Source organism: Mesoplodon densirostris, chromosome 2 (genome assembly GCF_025265405.1).
Source record: "Mesoplodon densirostris isolate mMesDen1 chromosome 2, mMesDen1 primary haplotype, whole genome shotgun sequence".
Classification (NCBI taxonomy): Eukaryota; Metazoa; Chordata; class Mammalia; order Artiodactyla; family Ziphiidae; genus Mesoplodon; species Mesoplodon densirostris.
In genome coordinates, this window is record NC_082662.1 from 41,216,794 (window position 1) to 41,238,318 (window position 21,525).

At 54.6% G+C, this 21,525-nt stretch overlaps 1 protein-coding gene across 2 annotated transcripts; it reads left to right on the top strand.

The window, feature by feature from the left end:
- Positions 1-1,098: 1,098 nt before the first annotated feature.
- On the top strand, positions 1,099-21,222 carry SLC5A9 (solute carrier family 5 member 9). Of its 2 annotated transcripts, XM_060083302.1 has the most exons (15): positions 1,099-1,260; positions 3,259-3,330; positions 6,702-6,806; positions 6,950-7,012; positions 7,107-7,271; positions 8,648-8,753; positions 9,567-9,647; positions 9,974-10,179; positions 10,377-10,512; positions 11,574-11,681; positions 14,266-14,416; positions 15,943-16,111; positions 17,462-17,677; positions 20,272-20,431; positions 21,014-21,222. In XM_060083302.1, the coding sequence occupies exons 1-15, from the start codon at positions 1,099-1,101 to the stop codon at positions 21,220-21,222; spliced, it is 2,109 nt and encodes a 702-aa protein (XP_059939285.1). The 2 variants fall into 2 exon arrangements, with proteins under 2 accessions (XP_059939285.1, XP_059939295.1); XM_060083312.1 differs by lacking the exon at positions 6,950-7,012.
- Positions 21,223-21,525: the final 303 nt, after the last annotated feature.

Below are 21,525 nucleotides of genomic sequence, written 5' to 3' on the forward strand. Positions count from 1 at the left end.
ACTAGAGCCTGAAAGGGGCCGCCTCCTCACCCTGTAGATGGGGAAGAAGAGGGGTCGCTGGGTCACTCCAACAACGTTTTGCAAAGCAATTGCCACGGGGCTCTAGTGCAGTTCTAAGAAAGTTTCAGCTGGTCCAAGGAGTGTCCTCCAGCCAAAAATGCCCATTATGTAAGCCACATGTCCTGCAGGAAAGAGCATGTACGGCATCAGCTGGGCTCAGTCACTGGCTGAGAGCAGCCAGGCAAGTGAGATTTCAGGGCGAGTGTTCAATACCTACAGGGTCAGCTGGGGCAGCAGGGGCCCTGGGCTTAGCCATTGCCACGGCCTCTGTGGCATGGCTCCCTGAGTGTCCTAACTCACTTTTAGAATTGGAGTAAGGGTACTAGGCACCTGTTATATTGTCCTCACCCATTCGACCTCAGACAAAAGTGAGACAGAAAATGTCCTGGGCTTCCCTGGGGGCACAGTGGTTGAGAGTCCGCCTGCCGATGCAGGGGACACAGGTTCGTGCCCCGGTCCGGGAAGATCCCACATGCCGCGGAGCAGCTGGCCCCGTGAGCCATGGCCGCTGAGCCTGCACGTCCGGAGCCTGTGCTCTGTAACGGGAGAGGCCACAACAGTGAGAGGCCTGTGTACCGCAAAAAAAAAAAAAAGAAACCCCGACTCCAGGCCCAGCTCTGCCTTTACTTCCCTGCATCCCTTTCCTCCCTGGGCCTCAGTTGCTCCTCCACACAAGCAGGAGCTCGAGCACCTTGACTCTGAAGTCCCCCCGGTCCAGGCTGCCAAGACTCTGCTCCTTTCTGCTCTCCCTCCTGTTCCTGCTCCTCTCCGGGGTGGGAGCGTGCATGCGTGCACATGTGTACATGTGCATGTGTGTGTGAGTGTGCAAGTGTGTGTGTAGTGGCGTCAGAGAAAGGGAGAGAGGCCTGCAGAAGATAGAGCTGGCAGTAAGGGGAAAAGGCAGGCCAGGACTATATGTGCCAATGGGGCTCAGAGCTTTCTCGTTGGCCAGTGGCGCTTGGGGCTGTTTAATCATTAAAGGAAAGGAATGAAACCAGGAGCGCCTCAAAGTCCAGCCTGGTGGTGACTGACTAGTAGATGAGCGTGGAGCTGGCAGCAATGGGGCCTGGAGCTTCGGGAAACGGGGTCAGCACTGCGACAGTTCCACGCTCAGCACCGGGCCCTGGAGGCAGCCTGCATGCCTACGACATCGCGGTCCTGGTCGTCTACTTTGTCTTCGTCATTGGCGTGGGAGTCTGGGTGAGTAGCCCGGAGGTTGGGGGTGGGCAAGGGAGGCAAAGGCAGGCTCTCATCGATGGCTGGTCATGGAGCTGGGGGCAGGGGTGGGCGGAAGGAAGGCGTGTCCAGGAAGCACAGGGGCTGATGTGGAAGGACCTTAAGGGATCATCCTCTCCAACCCCTCCTTTTAGAGATGGGCAACTGAGGCCCAGAAATGGGTGTGACCTGCCAGAGCTCACACAGCGAGCCCCCATCTCCCGCCCGACTCCCTATCCCTGTGCATCTGCTCCTTTGGCCCCATGCATCCCTGGCCTCCCCGCGTCCCATTCCTGCCCTCTTCCACATGCCAGCATCCCCAGCTATGCGAATGCTTGACTCCTGGACCCACCACACCTTCCACCAGATGGTGCCTTGGCAAGGAGCTGTGCTTTCTAAAGGAGCTGGGGTGCGTGTCTCACAGGAAGGGAGCCAGGTGGATCCCAACATGCTTCTGTTCTCCACTGCTCACCAGAGCCTCAATGCCCTGGACGGGCGCCAGGGAGGTTGGGGAGCTCTGAGTTCAGATGTCAACTCCAACAGGTAGGGCCACATGGCCCTGGGAACATACGGAGCCTTAGTTTTCTTATCTGGTCAATGAGAGTATAAAGGTCTATGAGGTAAAGTGGCCCTGACCATTTAGGAGCGTGACACATTTAAGGATCTGGCACAGCGCCCAGCACACAGCCTGCAGCAATAAATGACTGCTGTTATCTCTGCAGCATTCGAGGGAAATGCCAGCACCTTTAGACTCCACTGTGAGGCAGAGAGTGATTTGAGCCCCAGGTGGTCACTTATGAGGCTGTGGCAAGGTCAAGAACCATCTCTGGGCCTCAGTCTCCTCATCTGTAAAGTGGGATGAACTGTCCGAGCTTCCCAGGGTGTGTGAGGAAGAGATGGGCAAACAGAGGCTTGCTGGCTCCCGGGAGGTGGACAGCCGTGAAAAGCAGAAACTCCCCTGTTACTTTGGACAAGTTGCTTCCCATTAGGGGACCTCCATTTCCTCACCTGTAACGTAAATTATTTCTGTTCATCTGTCCTCCCCAAGGACCAGAGGTGGCACAGCAAAGTCCAAGGCAGCAAGCCCTGCACACCAGTCATGCCCTAGTGACTAATCTGTCACTTTCTCTTGGGGGAAGAGAAGCTTCTTTCAATTTCCCTCACCCTTCCACTCCTTCAGGTATTTCTCTTGTCTGCAGACCCAATCAGATGCCTGGCTTCAGCATCCAATAAGGGCTTTAAATTTATCTTCCCCAACCCGCTGCCCTGTACTCACCCCCTGCACCCGAGAGAAAGTTCTTTCATTCCCCACCCCCTTTCAGTCTTCGGAGTAATTCCTCAAACAGGCCACTACTGACCACCTCCCACTGCAGGAGAGGGTTTGCTCCAGGGTCATGGGTGGACCTCAGTGGTGTGGTCTGACATCAGGCCGGAGCAGGAGATTCCCCCCCAGGAGAGTCCTGCCTCTGTCTGGGGCCTGAGTGCTTTGCATCCTCCCAGCCCCCCAAGTGGGAGTCTGGCTGGGCGAAGGGGACAAGGCAGTCTCCCTGCCACGGTAGCCTGAGGATGAGACCCCAACTCATTTCCTGAAGCAACGTTTGGACGGGGACGGGGGAGCAGGATAGGACACAAAAGTGCACAATGGCAATAATCTGTGCACATGAACAGCGCTGTACGTTCATGAAAGCGTTTCACTCACACACACACACACACACACACACACACACACACACACACATAGACACACACACACGCCATTAGCTCCTTTGTTCTTCACACCAGCCCTGGGTGATGAGCAGGGAGGCCCAGAGAGGGGAGCTGACACCCCCAAAGCCACGTAGCTTAAAGATGGCGAATGCTTCAGCCTCAGTTCTCACCCCCAGTGTCCCCACGGTGCCTACCTTGAGGGGCAGGGAATCTGGGGCAGAGGGCAGAGCCTGGGGGAGGCTCGGGAAATCCTCACTCTTGTCATTTCCTTTCCAGTCGTCCATCCGTGCCAGCCGAGGGACCATTGGCGGCTACTTCCTGGCGGGAAGGTCCATGAGCTGGTGGCCAGTGAGTCGACCTCCCTCCCGCCCCTCCCCCTATCTCCCATCTCCCGCCTCACCTACTCCTGCCTGGACCAAGGCTACAGCCCCCAGGGGGGTTCCTGGCTCTGTGCTCCTTCTCTCTGTTCCAGAGGCACCAAGCAACCTGAGAGACCTTGCAAACCCACAGCTTGGACCTGCGTGCCCTGGGCGCCTCCTAAGTGTGGGTCCCAGGCCGGACACTGGACCTGGACACTGTACCTCAGAGCCACTCAGAGTGTTCCCATCCCAGAGGACCTCAGGGCTGAGCGGGACAGACAGACTCATAAACAACCTGATGGCTGCCGAGCTGGAGGGCAGCATGGGGCCTGTGAATGTCTGGGGGAGGCCTCTAACCTCCAGACAGCGGAAGTGGGATTAGGAAAGATTTTCTTGGGAAAGTGACACATAAATACTGAAGAGCAGTTAAATGAGGGAAATCCTAGAGGTAAAATCCCACCCACCCCAGGAACTGATCTTTTGAACCCCAGTCCCTCACATCAGGCCTCCCCACTTGTTCCTTTTGGTCCTCAAAGCTAACTTCTTCTTCCTGAAATAGGACAGAGGGAGGTGAGGCCTGCTTCCAAACTAACAGCAGAGTCCTCAGCCCCAGGGGCCACTGAGGCTGGGCACAAGCCCAGGCACGCACACCTCACACATGGTGTGTGAGTGCACACACGCACACGCACCCACACACCACCGGCCCTCTGCACGTCCCTGTCTTTGTTCTCGCCACCCTCCCTGCCCACCGCTGGCGACAGACTCACCGAAGAGCAGAGGAACCCAGGAAGCCTGCAGGTTCTCTGAAAGGTTCAGGTGTCTGGGACAGGGAGAGGTGAGGACAAAAGGAGCATGACAGGGCTTCCCTGGTAGCGCAGTGGTTGGGAGTCTGCCTGCCGATGCAGGGGACGCGGGTTCGTGCCCCGGTCTGGGAGGATCCCATGTGCCGCGGAGCGGCTGGGCCCGTGAGCCATGGCCGCTGGGCCTGCACGTCCGGAGCCTGTGCTCCGCAAAGGGAGAGGCCACAGCAGTGAGAGACACGCGTACCGCAAAAAAAAAAAAAAAAAAAAAGGAGCATGACAGAATCCCCAGGGATGCAGGGTGCTGTGGGCCTGGCAGCTCACAGGGATGGGGACAGGGTCTCTGGTGCCGTCAGACCCCCCTCATCAGAAGAATGAAAACCCCTCGGAAGCCTTTCTGATCATCTGGTCCCCCCACCCCACCCCCAAATCACAGCCCTGGAAACGAGTCAGTGGGAGGCACAGAATTGGGACAGATCAGGTGTCCTCTGGTCCATCCAGGAGAACCAGTAGGGGGCTGGCCTGGAGGGTCAGTCCTGCGGAGAGCAGAGCTCTGGGGTGTGAGGAACCCTGAGGCCTCCGAGCAGGAGGGGGTGCCCCAGAGATGGTGGCGGAGTGGGACGTGGGCATGTGCACGTGGGAAAGAGGATGTGGTGGTGCCCTCCTCGGGGGGACGGGGCTGTGAGCTGAGCCGCCTGCATTGAGAGCAGCTTTGGCCCAAGGCCGGGGCAGAACCAGCTGTGGGTGAGGGAATCTCAGTCCCACTGCCCCGCTGGGACGTGTGCGTCTGGTGTCTGTGATGATCGTCTAATAGCTTTGCGCGCTTCCCTACTCAGCCAGTCCTGAGAGGTGCCTCATTCCCCTCCCTGTGGCCTGAGAGGAGTGTGGTTGGGGGCTGATAGCAGAAGGCGCAGCAGCATCCCCGTCTCAGAGGGGCCTGTGGGGTCCCCTGCCGACCTTGTTGATGGCTCCTTGAGTGATGCACTGGGAGCCCTGGGCAGGGTCCTCGAGAGCAGCCTGGGGAGCCTCTTCTTCCACAGTAGGAGGCCCAGTGCTCTCTGCTGTGACTGAGTGATCCAGCCCAGCCTGCAGCATCCCCAGGACCACCTACGAGAGGGAGGGAGTGTGTGCGTGTACGTGTTGTGTGCGCGCAGGGGCGGAGGGGTGGCTCAAAGTCCTCAGCAACGTCAGGCCGATTGTTATCTCTGCGCCTTTGCACTGCGCTGCCTCTTCGCTGAATGTCTCGGTGCTTTCCCTTCTTCTCACTTTCTTTTTATTTATTTTTTCTTTTTTTTTGTGACACGCGGGCCTCTCACTGTTGTGGCCTCTCCCGTTGCGGAGCACAGGCTCCGGACGCGCAGGCTCAGCGGCCATGGCTCACGGGCCCAGCCGCTCCACGGCATGTGGGATCTTCCTGGACCGGGGCACGAACCCTTGTCCCCTGCATCGGCAGGCAGACTCTCAACCACTGCGCCACCAGGGAAGCCCCCTTGTTCTCACTTTCTACTGCCCAGCCCCACAATTGTATTAAGGTGACACAGGGTACAAGACAGGCTCTTCCCCTCCAGCTCCCATTCCTCACCCCTCCCAATGCAGGATCCCATCTGACAATAACAGATAATGCTAATGGATGCTTACTAAGGCCTAGCACCCATCAAGCAGTGATTACAGGAGGCAGATGGCCAGAGTCGAAATCCTCATTTCGACGGTCACTTATCAGTTCTGGAACTTGAGCAAGTTTTTTGCCTGTGCCTCAGTTTCCCTGAGTAGAATGGGGATAATAGCAGAACTTTCCTCATGGGGTTGGCGTGAGGAGTTCGTGAGTTAATGTATTTAGAACAGAAGCAGGCACTTGGCCGTGCCATTCAAGTACTGGCTGCTGGGACTGTGGACATCGTCTATCTAACTGGTGTTGCCTCCTATTGCCTCGGGGAGTTGGCTGCCTCCTGGAGAAGAATTAACTGGGGGACCGGCCTGGGCTGTGCTCAACCCCGCGGCTCCTCCCGCTGCCTGGCCCTGCCCTGTGACCTGCCGGAACCGGGTGGCAGAGGGCCTCCCCCATCCCTCTCGTGGGGGACTCCCCTTCTCCCTTCAGCTTCCTTCTCTCTGGAGGCCCTTAGATCCATGGCCCCAGAGCAGAGCTTTATCCTCCCTACATGGACCCTGCTTCCCATGGCTTCTCTTCTTTCCCACTTCGCCTCTCCCTCACTGGGTGGCCTGGAGGCAGTGACTTCATTTCTCCTAACATTAGCTCCTTCCTCTGTAAAGTGGAAATATTAAAATACCCATCCCTCTAAATATTTGTGGAGATTAAGTGTATTCGTGCCTATAAAATGCCTAGCACATTCTCTGGCATACAGTAAGTGCCTAATAAATATCAGTTCCATTCCTCTTCTCATTGCTCCCCCACTGCATCTCCTCCCTCTGATCTCACGTTTCCTGAGTTCAGGTTTTGCTCTCTCTCTGCCTCTTTCCCAGATCCTGAAGCCCATAGTCCTGACTACAGATCGATTCAAATGAAAACTGACCTCTGACCCTTGACCCCACTTGTGCCTTGCAGATCGGAGCATCTCTGATGTCCAGCAATGTGGGCAGCGGTTTGTTCATCGGCCTGGCTGGGACAGGGGCCGCTGGAGGCCTTGCTGTGGGTGGCTTTGAGTGGAATGTAAGGAAGTTGGCCTGGAGGATTCTCATGGATAACGGGGGTCTTAACCCACCCCACCCCACCCCCTCCCCGGCCTTAGTGCTAAGAGGAACCTCAGAGGCACTTGGGGAAGCTGCATGCTGAATCGAGAACCCATTTTACAGATGAGGAAACCAAAGCCTGGAGGACCTCATCAGAGGTCACACAGGACTGATATCAGGCCTCTGGTCCCTTACCTCGCCGCCCAGGGCTCTCCTCTGCACAGACCACCCCTCCCTCTGCACCTAGAACATGGATCCCTTCTTCTCCCCACTCTCCCAGGCAACCTGGCTGCTTCTGGCCCTCGGCTGGGTCTTCGTCCCCGTGTACATCACAGCCGGTGTGGTCACAATGCCGCAGTACCTGAAGAAGCGATTCGGGGGCCAGAGGATCCAGGTGTATATGTCTGTCCTTTCTCTCATCCTCTACATCTTCACCAAGATTTCAGTGAGTACCTGCTCCCGTGTGGCCATCATGTCTCTCTGAAAATGCTTAGGAGAGGGCACGGCTTGTTGCTGGATGGATGGATGGATGGATGGATGGATGAATGCATGGATGGTTAGAAGAGGAAGGATAATAGAAAGGGAGGATAAATCCACACCCCTGGGCTTCCCTGGTGGCGCAGTGGTTGAGCGTCCGCCTGCCGATGCAGGGGACACGGGTTCATGTCCCGGTCCGGGAGGATCCCACGTGCTGCGGAGCGGCTGGGCCCGTGAGCCATGGCTGCTGAGCCTGCGCGTCAGGAGCCTGTGCTCTGCAACGGGAGAGGCCACAGCAGTGAGAGGCCCACGTACCGAAAAAAAAAAAATCCACACCCCTTCCTCACATGCCCCCCCTCAGCAGTAGGGTAATTAGAGATGAATGATAAATGTTTGTTGAGTGAATGAGAGTCCCTCTATCCAAAGAAGTCACAATCTAGAATTCATTCACTCATTTATCTTCCCATTCATTGATTCTTCATTCAACACCGAGCATTAATTGCCTAGAATGTTACCATTAGAAAGGACCTCTTCTTCCTCTGTTGACCTAAACTCAGAAGACAAACCCAGGTCAAACGATTTGCCCAGGTCCACACAGAGCACTAGCTCTGGGGCTGGAACTAACGTTTGGGTTCTGTGGCCAAGTTGAGGTCTCCTGAGGCTTTTTCATGTAGTAGCCCTTGTCATGGGTCACAAAACACTCATGTAAAGGGACCAGCAAGCATGTCCTGAAGGGAACTGAATCATTCAGGTTTGCCAGGTCCAGGGCTGGAAAAATTACAGCCTCTTGTTCCATCAATGCTTGTAAATAACCCTAAATCAGCTCAGGCAAAGGCTGCGACCCCAAGTCCTCCAATAAACCCAAACATGTGGGTATCCAGGACCTGTGTCATCTGCACTGGGGCGCCTGCCCGTCAGGTCAGCCACGGGCCCATCTGGCAGTTGAGTGGGCTGGTGCTCCTTCAGGGACAAGTCTGGAACCCCCTAGGTTCCCGCCCTCTCCCGCAGTGGCCTCTTCCCCCGCCCCCCGACCCCAGGTCCCGTCTCACTTCCTCGGTGTGCCACGTCATCCCTTCCCCGCCAGCACATGACCTTGGCAGTGCTGCGAGATCACACGGTTCTCAGGCTCAGAGTTGTCCACGGTGATCCTCTGCTTTACAGTTTCCACAGCGCCTCAGTGTTTGTAGGCCAAGCCCATCCTCCTGAGCATGGCACGTAAGGCTCATCTTCATCGCACCGTGTGGGCCGACAGCACCTGGTATTGCTGAGCAGGAAGGTGACATACCCCGGTGACCACACGGAGGGCCTTGGGTGACCTGGACTCCTGGGTCGCTGTCTCTGCAGACTGACATCTTCTCTGGAGCCCTCTTCATCCAGATGGCCTTGGGCTGGAACCTTTACCTCTCCACTGTGATCCTGCTGGTGGTGACGGCCGTCTATACCATCACAGGTAGGGCTGAGGGGAGGTCACGTCGGGTGCAGGTGCCAGGAGCAGAGACAGGGACAGGTGGAGAGGGAAGCCCCGGGTGGCAGGGACACAGAGGTCCAGGGAGGAACAGAGTGAAAACTGACCGGGAGAGTGAGAAAGAGAAACTGGAGGGAACAAAGAGAGAGGCAGACAGAGATGCAGAATCAGAGGAAAAGGCGGAAAGACACAGTGCAACCGAGAAAAGGGGAGACAGGAAGGGCAGGAACAGGAGGAAACAGCCAGCCCGAGAGAGCCAGGGAAGGAGATGCAGAGGAAGACCGACAGCAGGGAATAGGGTGGAGGTCGGGGGACTGTCACCCGGGCTAGAGTCACCACGGGCTGCTCCAGACAAGAGCCAAAAGCATGCCTTCTCCCGTCTCCTCCAGAGCCCCTCACACAGGCCTGGGCTCCCGGGACACAGGCTCCGGCAGACTTACTCCTGGCTGAGGTGGCCTGGAAAGATGGGGGAGTTTAAATGGGCATTGGGGTGGGGAGGGAGGCGGGCCTCCTGGTGGAGCTAACGGCACAGTAAAGGAAAAGACTTGGGATATTTTACCCAACAACAGCCAGAGGCCGTCGGGACGGAAAGAGAGGGACCTGAGGGCCGGTGGCTGGACCAGCCTCTACCTTCTGGGCGGGCCCATGGAGCACGAGAGGCGGAGAAGGCAGTGGCCAGGGTCCATCCGCTGAGGACTCCATGTGTTCTCTGGTCTCCCCAGTGTGGCCCAGCACAGGGCGGGCACCTTGAGAGAAACCCCCTGCTGGTGCTGATGAGCCCTCTCCTTGGGTCCCCAGGGGGCCTCACGGCCGTGATCTACACAGACACTCTGCAGACGGTGATCATGGTGGGGGGAGCCCTGGTCCTCATGTTTCTGGGTAAGGAAGAGTCCTGAATACATCCCACCCTCCCCTGTAAACTCCTCTCTGATCTCTCTCTGGCTGTCACCATCACGGTCTGATCAGAACTTTGCAGAGCACAGAGCCAGGTCCCCCCTCCAGGCCAGGCCTCCCAAACAGCAGGATTCCCTCTATTCCAAACCAGGGGTCTTGAGCCTGAGTGCCACTCCATCTCTCATTCCCAAGTCCCATATGAGTTCCAAGCTCAGGGGTCCCACAGAGCACTGGGATCCAGCGAGTTGGGGCATGTGACAGACCCAGTGGGGCCTCAGGGCTGTTTCACTCGCAGTGGTCTCTCCCTGCAGGCTTTCAAGAGGTGGGCTGGTACCCAGGCCTGGAGCAGAGGTACAGGCAGGCCATCCCTAATGTCACAGTCCCCAACACCACTTGTCACCTCCCCCAGCCCGACGCCTTCCACATGCTCCGGGACCCTGTGAGCGGAGACATCCCTTGGCCAGGCCTCATTTTCGGGCTCACGGTGCTGGCCACATGGTGCTGGTGCACTGACCAGGTGATGCCCTAACCAAGCTTGGCCCAGCCCACCACAAACTGGGGTGGCTCCTGCGGGCAAACTGGGCATGTGGATGCACAGAGGGCTGGGACTGGTTCGGGAACAGGTATGGGGCACAGTCCCCATGCTGGGGCTCGCCGGAGCCGAGAGAAACCCGAGCAGGCCCGACTGGCGTTCCTGCACTGCTGTCTTTTCAGGTCATTGTGCAGAGGTCTCTCTCCGCCAAGAGTCTGTCCCACGCCAAGGGGGGCTCCGTCCTGGGGGGCTACCTGAAGATCCTTCCAATGTTCTTCATCGTCATGCCTGGCATGATCAGCCGGGCCCTGTACCCAGGTAAGAGCTAGTCTCCCTCTGGGCAAAGTTGGACCAGAGCAAGGGCCACACACTTTCTATTAAGAACACATAGTAAGGGCTTCCCTGGTGGCGCAGTGGTTAAGAATCTGCCTGCCAATGCAGGGCACATGGGTTCGAGCCCTGGTCTGGGAAGATCCCATATGCCACGGAGAACTAAGCCTGTGAGCCACAATTACTGAGCCCGTGAGCCACAGCTACTGAGCCCGCGTCCCACAGCTACTGAAGCCTGCACGCCTAGAGCCCGTGCTCCACAACAGGAGAAGCCACCGTAATGAGAAATTCATGCACCGCCACGAAGATTAGCCCCTGCTCACCCACAACTAAAAAGAAAGCCTGCGCGCAGCAACGAAGACCCAACGCAGCCAAAAATAAATAAATAAATAAATTTATATATAAAAAAAGAACACATAGTAAGTTCGTTAGGCTTTGTGGGCCAAACATACAGTATTTATATCAGTAGAAGAAATATTTATCTGAATGTCATTTTAACATCCTGCTTTCTCTCTATAAGGGAAAGACCAACTGAGGCATTCATGGTGCCTTATAAGGATATTTGCCTTTTATTAAGATATAAGGCCGGGCTTCCCTGGTGGCGCAGTGGTTGAGAGTCCGCCTGCCGATGCAGGGGACACGGGTTCGTGCCCCGGTCCGGGAAGATCCCACATGCCGTGGAGCAGCTGGGCCCGTGAGCCATGGTCGCTGAGCCTGCATGTCTGGAGCCTGTGCTCCACAATGAGAGAGGCCACAGCAGTGAGAGACCCGCGTACCACAAAAAAAAAAAAAAAAAAAAAAAAAAAAAATGATATAAGGCCTAAAACCCAGAGGAGTCTATCAGGTTTTGCAGGGTAGTATGTGGTTGAGAAGTCTACCAGACACTCTGAAATCACAGGACCCAACATCCACCTGCCCTTTGACCCTCTAGATGCTGACTCCCGGCACTCACCAGTGAACACTTTCCCTATGGGGTCAGAAAGCAGGTACTGGGCCAGCAGAGAAGGCACGGGATGATTTAGCTCTGACTGCCATCACTTCTTCTGCAGATGAAGTGGGCTGCGTGGACCCTGACGTCTGCCAGAGAATCTGTGGGGCCCGCGTGGGATGTTCCAACATTGCCTACCCCAAGCTGGTCATGGGTCTCATGCCCGTGGGTAAGTCCCATCCCCCCACACCAGGCTGCACACCAGCTTTCCAGCCTCATCCAATCCCCACTTCCCAAGAGGGATTGCATTAGGATGGTCGTGGATGGGAAGAGAAAATGAAAACATTCACCTCCACACCCCCGTTCCTAATACACACACACACACACACACACACACACACACACACACTTTTCACAAGCATCTGTAGGACACTACTCTGTTTCCTGGTTCTGGACATGCAGAGATAAAAGGCAGGCCCCTGCTCTTGGGCTCAATGCAGGCTGCAGGGTACCCAAGCAGAAGGCACAGTACAATGGGACCAGTGTGGGGACACGGTGCGGCTGAGGGAGCCCTAAGGAGGCACCTGACCCACTTTGGAGGAATGTGGAGGAAAGTTTCCCAGAGGAGAGGAAATGGAACTGAGTGCCGGGGCACATCTTAGGCAGACAAAGGCGGAGGGGCATGGGAAATATCATTCCGGGGATGAAGGCCCGCATGTGCAAAGGCCCAGGGATGAGAGAGTGTGAAGTCTGAACTGAAAGTCGCCATTGCAGGCTCAGATGCAGCAGGAATGAAGACCGCCTTCGTGGGGAGGACTTGGTGGCCATGCCCCACTGTGCAGCGTGACCTTTACTCTGAGGGCAGTGGAGGGTCACTGGGGGTTTCAGGCCAGCATGCATGATTGGATGTGTTCTTTAGAAGGATCACTCTGCATGGAGGATTCAGCTTAGGGGGAGGCAGGGAGGTAGATCCCGAGGGATTTTCAGTGGTCAAGGCAGTAGTGGTGGCTTGGACCAGGTCAGTGTCTTTAGGGATGGACAGAAAGGGTTAGATGATATTTGTGAGATAGAATTGGCAGGACTTGATGACTGATTGTATTTGAAGGACAAGAAAGACAGAGGGATCCAAACAGGGCTTGCAGGTCTTGAGTTTACAATGATATTGAGACTGGGGACATAGAAAGAAAGGGAGGTTTATGGAGGGAAGTTGAGTTATTCCCTCCCTCCAGTAAAACAAGAAATGAATAAAAGAAATAGTGGAGATGGGGGTGGAGACCCAGCTATGATAGAGCAGCCACAGAGGGACTGGCTGAGGGAGGTGGGGTAGGAGGAAGGCAGAGGAAGGGGTCCAGAATAACTTGGAGGTGGCTTGTTAGAGACCAGAAACATATCATTAATCAAAGGAAGAAGCAGGGGCCCCAGAGGAAGATGCTGGCCTAGATTTGGGAGACTTTGAGTCATGCAGGAGGTGGTTAAATATTTGGACTGAGGAGAAAGAGGACTGAGATGGGGCTGGCCAGGGAGTCGTGTTTCTAGATGCTTCCTCATCAGAATCATAGAGACTTGAGATATCAGTGGGCCCCCCCATCCCTTGTTACAGGTTGAAAACAGGCCCAGAAAGGGTCAGAACTAGTCCAAAGATCACACAGCTAGTTTCTTGCAGAACCAGGAAACAAACCCATGGCTTCTGCCTGTGGAAAACAGTATAGAGGTTTCTCAAAAAATGAAAAGTAGAACTACCGTAAGACCCAGCAATGCCACTCCTGTGAGTATATATCCAAAAAAACTCAAAAATACTAATTTAAAAAGATACATGCACCCCAATGTTTATAGCAGCACTATTTATAATTGCCAAGATATGGAAGTAACCTAAGTGTCCATCAACAGATGAATGAATAAAGATGGTGTATATATATATATATATACAATGGAATATTACTCAGCCATAAAAAAGAATGAAATTTTGCTATTTGCAGCAACATAGATGGACTTGGAGGGCATTATGCTAAATGAAATAAGTCAGACAGAGAAAGACAAATACTGTATCATATCACTTATATGTGGACTCTAAAAAACCCAACAAACTAGTGACTATAACAAAAAAAGAAGCAGACTCAGATATAGGGAAGGAACTAGTGGTTCCTGGAGGGGGAGGACATTGGGGTGGGAGACTGAGAGGCACAAATTACTGGGTGTAAGATAGGCTCAAAGATGTACTGTACAAAATGGGGAATATGGCCAACGTGTTGTAGTAACTGAAAATGGAAAGTAACCTTTAACATTTGTACTAAAAATTTAAATAAATAAATAATTAATTAAAATAAAACCTTCAAAAAATTCCAGGGCTTCTGCCTCTCAAGCTGGGGCTTTAGCCTGGTATCATAGCGTCAATGAAAAAGGTACAAAACACTGAAAAAAAACACTCAATAATTAATAGTCACCCTCCTCCCTATCAGGGCCCACTAACCAAATGTCTACAAGGTTTAAAACCCAGACCGAGATGTCCAGTCTGCAGAGAACCTTAAAGACCAGCTAGTCTCACATCCCTTAATAGTGCAGATGAGGAAACAGAGGCTCAGGGAGGGCAGATGACTCGGCCGAGGCCACAGGTGGCGGCAGAGGTAGCGTGTGGCCAGAACCCGGCCTCTAGTGCTATGGGTCTCCAGGATTCCTGGTTGGGCACCTCATTCAACACCGTCCCCATCCCTTCCCCTCCCCTACACTGATTCTGCTGGATGCTGGCAGCCTCCATGGTTGCTGGCAGAGCTGACCTTAACAGGCCAGCTGTCCACAGAGACCTCATCTCTCCCCAGGTCTGCGGGGCCTGATGATCGCAGTGATCATGGCCGCCCTCATGAGCTCACTCACCTCCATCTTCAACAGCAGCAGTACCCTGTTTGCCATTGACGTGTGGCAGCGCTTCCGCAGACAGGCAACGGAGCAGGAGCTGATGGTGGTGGGCAGGTGCGCTGGCCCATCCTTCCGGAGCACCCCCTCCCTGTAGGCAAAACCTCTCTCCCCTCTCCTCCCTGCCCCGGGTTACCCCCAAGGAGATGCGGCTGGGTCTGGGCCCTGCCCTGGCAGTCAGAGCCCCTGGTTCCTAGCGTCAACTTTCTACATGATCTCAGGTGAGTTCCTCCCCAGCTCTGGACCACTCCCCTCCCTCCAGGATAAGGAGAAAAAAATCTCTTCCCTGCCTGTTCAACTTTATCTTGGAACTGATCAAGAGGGTAAATGAGAGAAGCTGACAAAGCATTGAATCAATGAAAGATGAACTGTATCGATGGAAAGCAGTTAGCAAGCAGCTCGCCCCCAGTGTCTTCCAGACCAGCTCTGGATGTCATCCCAGGATAACAGGAAGACTATTTACTCCTTCAGTCTCACCCCGAGCATGCGTCCTGCATCATACCTTTGTGCTGGTGACACAGGGGCGACTTATATGGTCCTGCCCTGAGGGTGCACGCAGTTTAATGAGAAAATCAGAAACATGTAATTCAGTGAGGGGCCCGCATCGATGGAGGTGTTCATAGGAAGGTTGTCTCCCAAGGGTGCAGGGCTTTGAACACTCAGCTGAAAATTTTGAACTTTATCTCATAGGTATTCATTTTATGCCTTTCAAAATATAACTTGGTGGCTATTTTTTCTTTTTCTCCCTGGGTTGGGCATTTATAGCTTACACAAAGTTAAGAGGCCCTTTCTGAAATCTTTGCTTCATAATTTAAGGCTCTATCACTCAGGTTTCTGGACTAACGTGTTCATTCTCTACTTGAGTTTAGATAACTTGCTCTTTTCCATCTCCCTGCCTTTGCATTCACTGTTCCTTCCATCACGATGCCTTCTGCCTACGGCTGCCATGGATCCCTACGTCCCACTCATCTGTGCATCCCAGCCCTATGCACAGGGACTGACCATCAAAGGATCTGAGTGCAGGACAGATTGTACAAAGAGGTGGGGGATAAGAGGGGAGTGAACGGCAGGTTTGGCTGCTGCTCTAGTGTGGCCTGAGAGAGAGAAAATGGGAGGGAAAGGAGAGAAGAGGACAGGTGTGCAGAATCCTTTTATCTCTTTGCTCACCTGCCAAGTCTTACTGCACCTGATTTCATCAGTCAGTGAGGTTTGGGCACCATCTCCTGGCAATATACATCATTGCACCCAACACACCCAAGAAAAGTTTTTCAACCAGAGGCCATTTACTCAGGTGGGTGGTGAAGGGGAAAGGAACGGATTTCTTCCTGAAAGCAGATGGGCTACACACCTTCAAAGGGACCTAATTTAAAATTTTGGGGTTTTTGGATTCTATAATTCTGATACTCTGGGATTCTAAGAGTCTAACTTTCTGGAATCTTGGCATTTGTGATCTTGTCTTCTCTGATTCAGCGACCATGCGTTCCCCTCCTTTCTCCCTTCCTGGTTCCCGTACATCACCTTCACCTGCCCCCCTGCCATGCCGCTCTGAGCGCTATTCACGGTGCCCTGTTCTCTCCTGGCAGAGTGTTTGTGGTGTTCCTCGTCATCATCAGCATCCTCTGGGTCCCCATCATCCAAAGCTCCAACAGCGGGCAGCTCTTCGACTACATCCAGTCTGTCACCAGCTACCTGGCCCCGCCCATCACTGCCCTCTTCCTGCTGGCCATCTTCTGCAAGAGGGTCACAGAGCCTGTGAGTGCAGCAGCGCACCTGTCTCTCCCAGAACACCAGAGGGTCAGGAGAGCTAGTCTGTCCATAACCTGGACTGCCCCCTCCAGGCTTCCGTCTCCCCAGCCATAGCATCAGGTCTAGATTTATTCATTCACTCAGCAAACATTAATCAATCCCACTATGGAGGCTCCAGGGATGCAGTGGTTTACAAAGTTCACTTAGGTCTGCCATCACTGGGCCAGCGGGAGGAAAGAGGTTTCGATATGCAATAATAGCAAAGTATGATAGCTGCCATGAGAGCAAAGAGCAGGAACACCTAACCTATGGGACGCCTGGGAGGGGGGTCACAAAGTGACTTCTGAGCTGAGACCTGAAGGATTAATGGGAGAGGAAAGAGTCTTCCAGACATGAGGAACAGTGTGTGTAAAAGCCCAAGCAGATGGGAAGCTCTCTAACACGGTAGGGCTCTACGTGTCGGCAAAATAACAGCAAAGAGGGTGATGAAACAAAGTGTGAGCTTACAGGGGAGCCTGCACATGTGCCATTTATGAAACTGCCCTGAAATGTAACAGACCCTGGGAGGTACCAGGAGGGTAACCTTGGTCACTCCCCAGGATAGCCTAGAAAAGACATGCCCAAATTGCTGGCTGTACCTTGGGAAGGTAAGGAGCATCATGGACATGATTGCACAGGGGCCACGTGAGAGCCCAGGGTCATCAAAAGGGGGACCGTAGAAACCCCTCCCCCAGTGGAGTAGTTAAGCCAGGCCTCTGCTGGGTCTACTGTTTGCAGAGCTCGAGCCCCCTGCTGATAACCAGAGTGCACGCCAGGACTCGGTTGAATTCTAGAGGTTTCTGTTCATTCCAGAATTTTTGAAAATATAAGCCTTCTGACCCTTATACATGGGGAACAGGTAGAGGTTAGGGTCCAACAGTGCTACAGAGAAGATACAGGAGGTGTCAGAGCTTTTCTTTAAGAATAAAAAAGGAAGAGTTCTAATTCTGATTTCTGGTTTGTCAGAAACCTGGGGAGGAAGATCCTGGCTTTCCCTGCTGATTACAAAAGCAAATTCCATTCTAGTTGAATATTAAGCAGCTACCCTTAGTACTTATTAATTTGCTTATCATTGCATGCGAGTGAGGTCGAGTCACTGCTTCAGTCATAGTTCTGCAGTGGAGCCTAGTCTGACTCTGGAACCCATGCCTTTTCCAATAAACTGCTCTGCCTGCCTTTAGGTTAAGACAAAGCCTCGGCATTCATGGGGAACTTACTCAGGCAGACTAGCAAACACGGAGATAAACCAAACCGTGGCTTTTAGCTTCCTAGGGTTTCCCTGCTGGATCCCACCCCTGGACTGCCCTCTCTCCGCAGGGAGCCTTTTGGGGCCTCCTATTTGGCCTGGTGGTGGGGCTTCTGCGCATGATCCTGGAGTTCTCGTACCCAGCCCCAGCCTGTGGGGAGGCAGACCCGAGGCCGGCCGTGCTGAAAGACTTCCACTACCTCTACTTTGCACTCCTCCTCTGTGGGCTCACGGCCATCGTCATCGTTACTGTCAGCCTCTGCACAATCCCCATCCCTGAGGAAAAGGCAAGTGGAGTGTTCAGAACGAGTCCCCCTCCCACCAAGTGTTCCCCTACCCACAGTGCCTAGAATTCCACCATCGACTTTTACTCCACTGAGGTGTGATCACAGATGGCTGGGGATGGTGAGCTCCTTGGGCTGTTAATTCCCAAGTGAAAAGTAATTCATTCAATTGGAAAATTACTCAGTGGGCACCTACTCTGTGCCAGGCACTGTACTGGGCTTACAAAGATGAATGGTCCCTGCCAGCAACTGCCCGTGGGGAGCAGGGATGGGGAGGGGGGGGAGGAAGACCCCAACACCAACAGTTACTCTCCCAAGAGAAGGTAGAGAAGGCCCAAGCTCAAAGGGAGCGGCTGAGGGCAGAGGAGAGGTAGTCACCCCTGGGGGGAGGGGGAGGGTCCCCGACAATGTCACTTGAGTTGGACCTTGAAGAAACAGGTTTATGAGAAAAGAAACAGTCTAGCAGAGTAAGAGCTCGATTTGAAGCCCTCTCCGCTCCCATGCTGATGGATTCACCAGTCCTCAGACACTGATGCTCAGTCTTTTGAAAGCTTTTTTCTTTAGAGCAGAAGGGTATTAGTTTGCTCAGGCTGCCATAACAAAGTACAACAGGGTGAGTGGCTTAAATGACAGGAATTTATTTCCTCACAGGTCTGGAGGCCAGAAGTCAAGGGGTTGGTCGGTTTGCTTCCTCTGAGGCCTCTCTCCTTAGTTCATAGATGGCCATCTTCTCTGTCTTCACGTGGTCTTTCCCCTGTGCCTGTGTCCAAATCTCCTCTTCTAAGGGCACCAGTCATAGTGGTGTCCTTAGGGCCCACTCATCAGAACTCATTTAACCTTAATCACCTCTTTAAAGACCCTCTCTCCGAATACAGTTACACACTGAAGTGGGGGGTAGGACTTCAACATATGAATTTGGGGGAACAGTATTCAGCCCGTAAGAGAGCCCATGCCAGAAGTTGGTCCTTGAAACACTGGGTGGAAATAATTAATAACACTCCTTACCTTTAGAGTTTGCAAAATGACCTATACCCTTAGTGTCACGAATTCCTACAAACAAGCAGCGTATTCACAGGTGAGCCAAGAGACTGACTTCCCCAGGGGCTCACTCCTGAAATGATCTCCCCCCACTGCTTGATCCTTCAGCGTCCCCTTTGTCTGATGTCTCATTCCCACACTGAAATCCTTCCCAGTTAAAAATCGCCTCCCTGCTCCTGTTCTCCTCCAGGTACCATTGTCTCCCTCTCTGACCCTCAACAGCCAACTTTGTGAAGAGTGGTGTCCATCGCCAGCCTCCACTTCCCCCTCATCGACTCCTCGACCCGCAGAGTCGGCCTGGTCCCAGTGCCCTCCGGCATTGCTCACACCAACATTCCCAACAACCTTGTTACTGGTCACTTCTCCATCTTCATCTCAAGCGAATTCTGAAGAGAACCAGACACTATTGCCCACATCCTGCATCTTGGAGACCTCTCTTCTGCTCACTGTATTTTTTTCTACCCTTCTGACTGCTCCTTTGTCATCTTCATGGGATTTTCTTCCTGCCCCTTAAATATCATTGTTCCGTAGGGACCCGTGGACGTCTCCGCTCTGAGGTCCTCCAGGCTCTTCAAGCTTCTGCTGTGTGTGTGTGTGTGTGTGTGTGTGTGAATGTCCACTCCCCTGCCCCCAGGCTTTCTCTCTCTCACTCTCTCTCGCTCCCACCATCACCAAGCCCAGTCGTCCCCCTGCAGTCTCGAGCTCCATGAGGGGTCCCCCTACCCATCTGAAGGTCCAGGGCAGCCCTGAGAGCCACGGCGGCTGCTTCCAGTCAGTCACCACGGCCTGCAGATCTCACTCCTCAGCCTTGGCACTGCCCCCCACCCCGTGACCTCAAATGCTCATTTTTTCTGGTTTCACTTTTGCAACTGTCTCCAGGCTGGATCTCATCAGTTCGCTCCGAGAGATCTTCCCGAAGCCCAGAACTGAGCCTCTTCCCTCTGCTTCCCGCGTGCGGTGACTCTCCACTGCCTACTAGTTGCACGTAGTCTCAGCTTCTCAGCCTGACCTCGGGAGCTGCTGCTGTGGGCTGCCTGCCTCCCTGTGTCCGGCCTTGCTTCTCCCTGCCCGTGAGCTGTGGGAGGTCAGGGGCCCAGCCTGACCCGTGGTGTTTTCGGCCCCCGGCACGAGCCCTGTATGGAACAGGTGCAGGGAATTCAGATTTTCCAAGGACAGGGAAGTCGGGCCTCAGAGGCTGGCCTCGTCCTCCAGCCCTGTGCTCCTTTCTTGTTCTCCTTGCTGCTCTGCCGGCCTCCCGGGAAGGGGAGTCCTCTCTTTCTTTTTTTTTTTTTTTTTTTCGGTACGCGGGCCTCTCACTGCTGTGGCCTCTCCCGTTGTGGAGCACAGGCTCCGGACGCGCAGGCTCAGTGGCCATGGCTCACGGGCCCAGCCGCTCCGCGGCATGTGGGATCTTCCCAGACCACGGCATGAACCCGTGTCCCCTGCATCAGCAGGCGGACTCTCAACCACTGCACCACCAGGGAAGCCCGAGTCCTCTCTTTCTACAGCCCGACTTCCTTCCAAAGGTCCCTGAGCCGAGGCTGTTTGCTCTCCTCCAGCTCGCTCGCCTGACGTGGTGGACACGACACCATCCTCACCCTGAGCTGAAGACGGAGGCGCGGGAGAACACAGCAGGGGCAGCGGACATGCCCTCTGGGGAGGGTCCTACAGGGGCCGGAGGGACAGAAAACCCCAGGCACGGCCAGGAACAGCCTGCAGGTAGGCTGAGGGCACATGGGGGGAGCAGTGGGGATGGACACCAGGTCATGGGTCCCAAAGACCCCATCTGGGGGGTCACTGGGGATGGGGTCTCTAAGGGAGTCCCCAAAGTATCACCCCTCCTCCCTTCCCAGATGGCTATTCAACGCGTAAGGCAGATGAGAGTTGAAATATTGCCCTCATTACTGATAAAGCTTAGTGCAAGGATTTGGTTTATATCACTGTGAAGTGTGCTTCCTCACGTTGAGCTGCTCGGTCCTCAGGCCGGGCCGTGCGCTCTGAACTGGGTTGAACTGTGTTCGTTATCCTCGCCCCTTAACACCCCTCTCCCTGCCACACGGGGATGCTTCCGCTAGATGACGGTTTGGGGGTTCAGCGTGGCACCCCAGCTCAGCGCCCAGCCTGCGGCTGGCACCCGGGCTAAGCTGACTGTTCCCCCTGCCTCTGCCCCCTTCTGTGCGCCTCATTCCTTTCTTGGGTTTCTCGCCATCTCTGTCCTGGCCCTGCTCTCTCATCACCTCCTTTCTCCAAGCTCGCCCTGCCGCGCCCCTGCCTTCCTCCCCTCTGACTTCTGTCTCTCAGCCCCACGCAGGTCATGGGGACAGCTGCTCTGGGGCTGGCTGTGTGGGCTCTCGCCGGCCCCGGAGCAAGCGCTGAGCCCCGCGGAGAAGGCCGCGCTGGAGCAGAAACTGACCAGCATCGAGGAGGAGCCGCTCTGGAGAAGCGTCTGCAACATCAACGCCGTCCTCCTGCTGGCCGTCAACATCTTCCTCTGGGGCTATTTTGCGTGACTCTGCAGGCCTGGTATCAGCCAAGGCAGGTTAAACACAGCCAGGCCTGGCTGGCCGGAGACAGGCTCCCTTCCCACCTTGCTGTCCACACTGAGCCCTCAGAGGCTGAGCCTGCAGAAGCCCCTAAAGAGCACCCCATCTGGCCAGTACACTGACGGGTGGAGCCAGGAGGCCCAGAGAGGGCCCTGGGTCTGCTCAGGCCACACAGTAGGACTCGCACTGGGTTGCCTGACTCCATCTCTTCTCCACTACAGTACCTTTCACTCCTACCTCAAAAACACTATTTCTGCCTTCTGGTGAGTC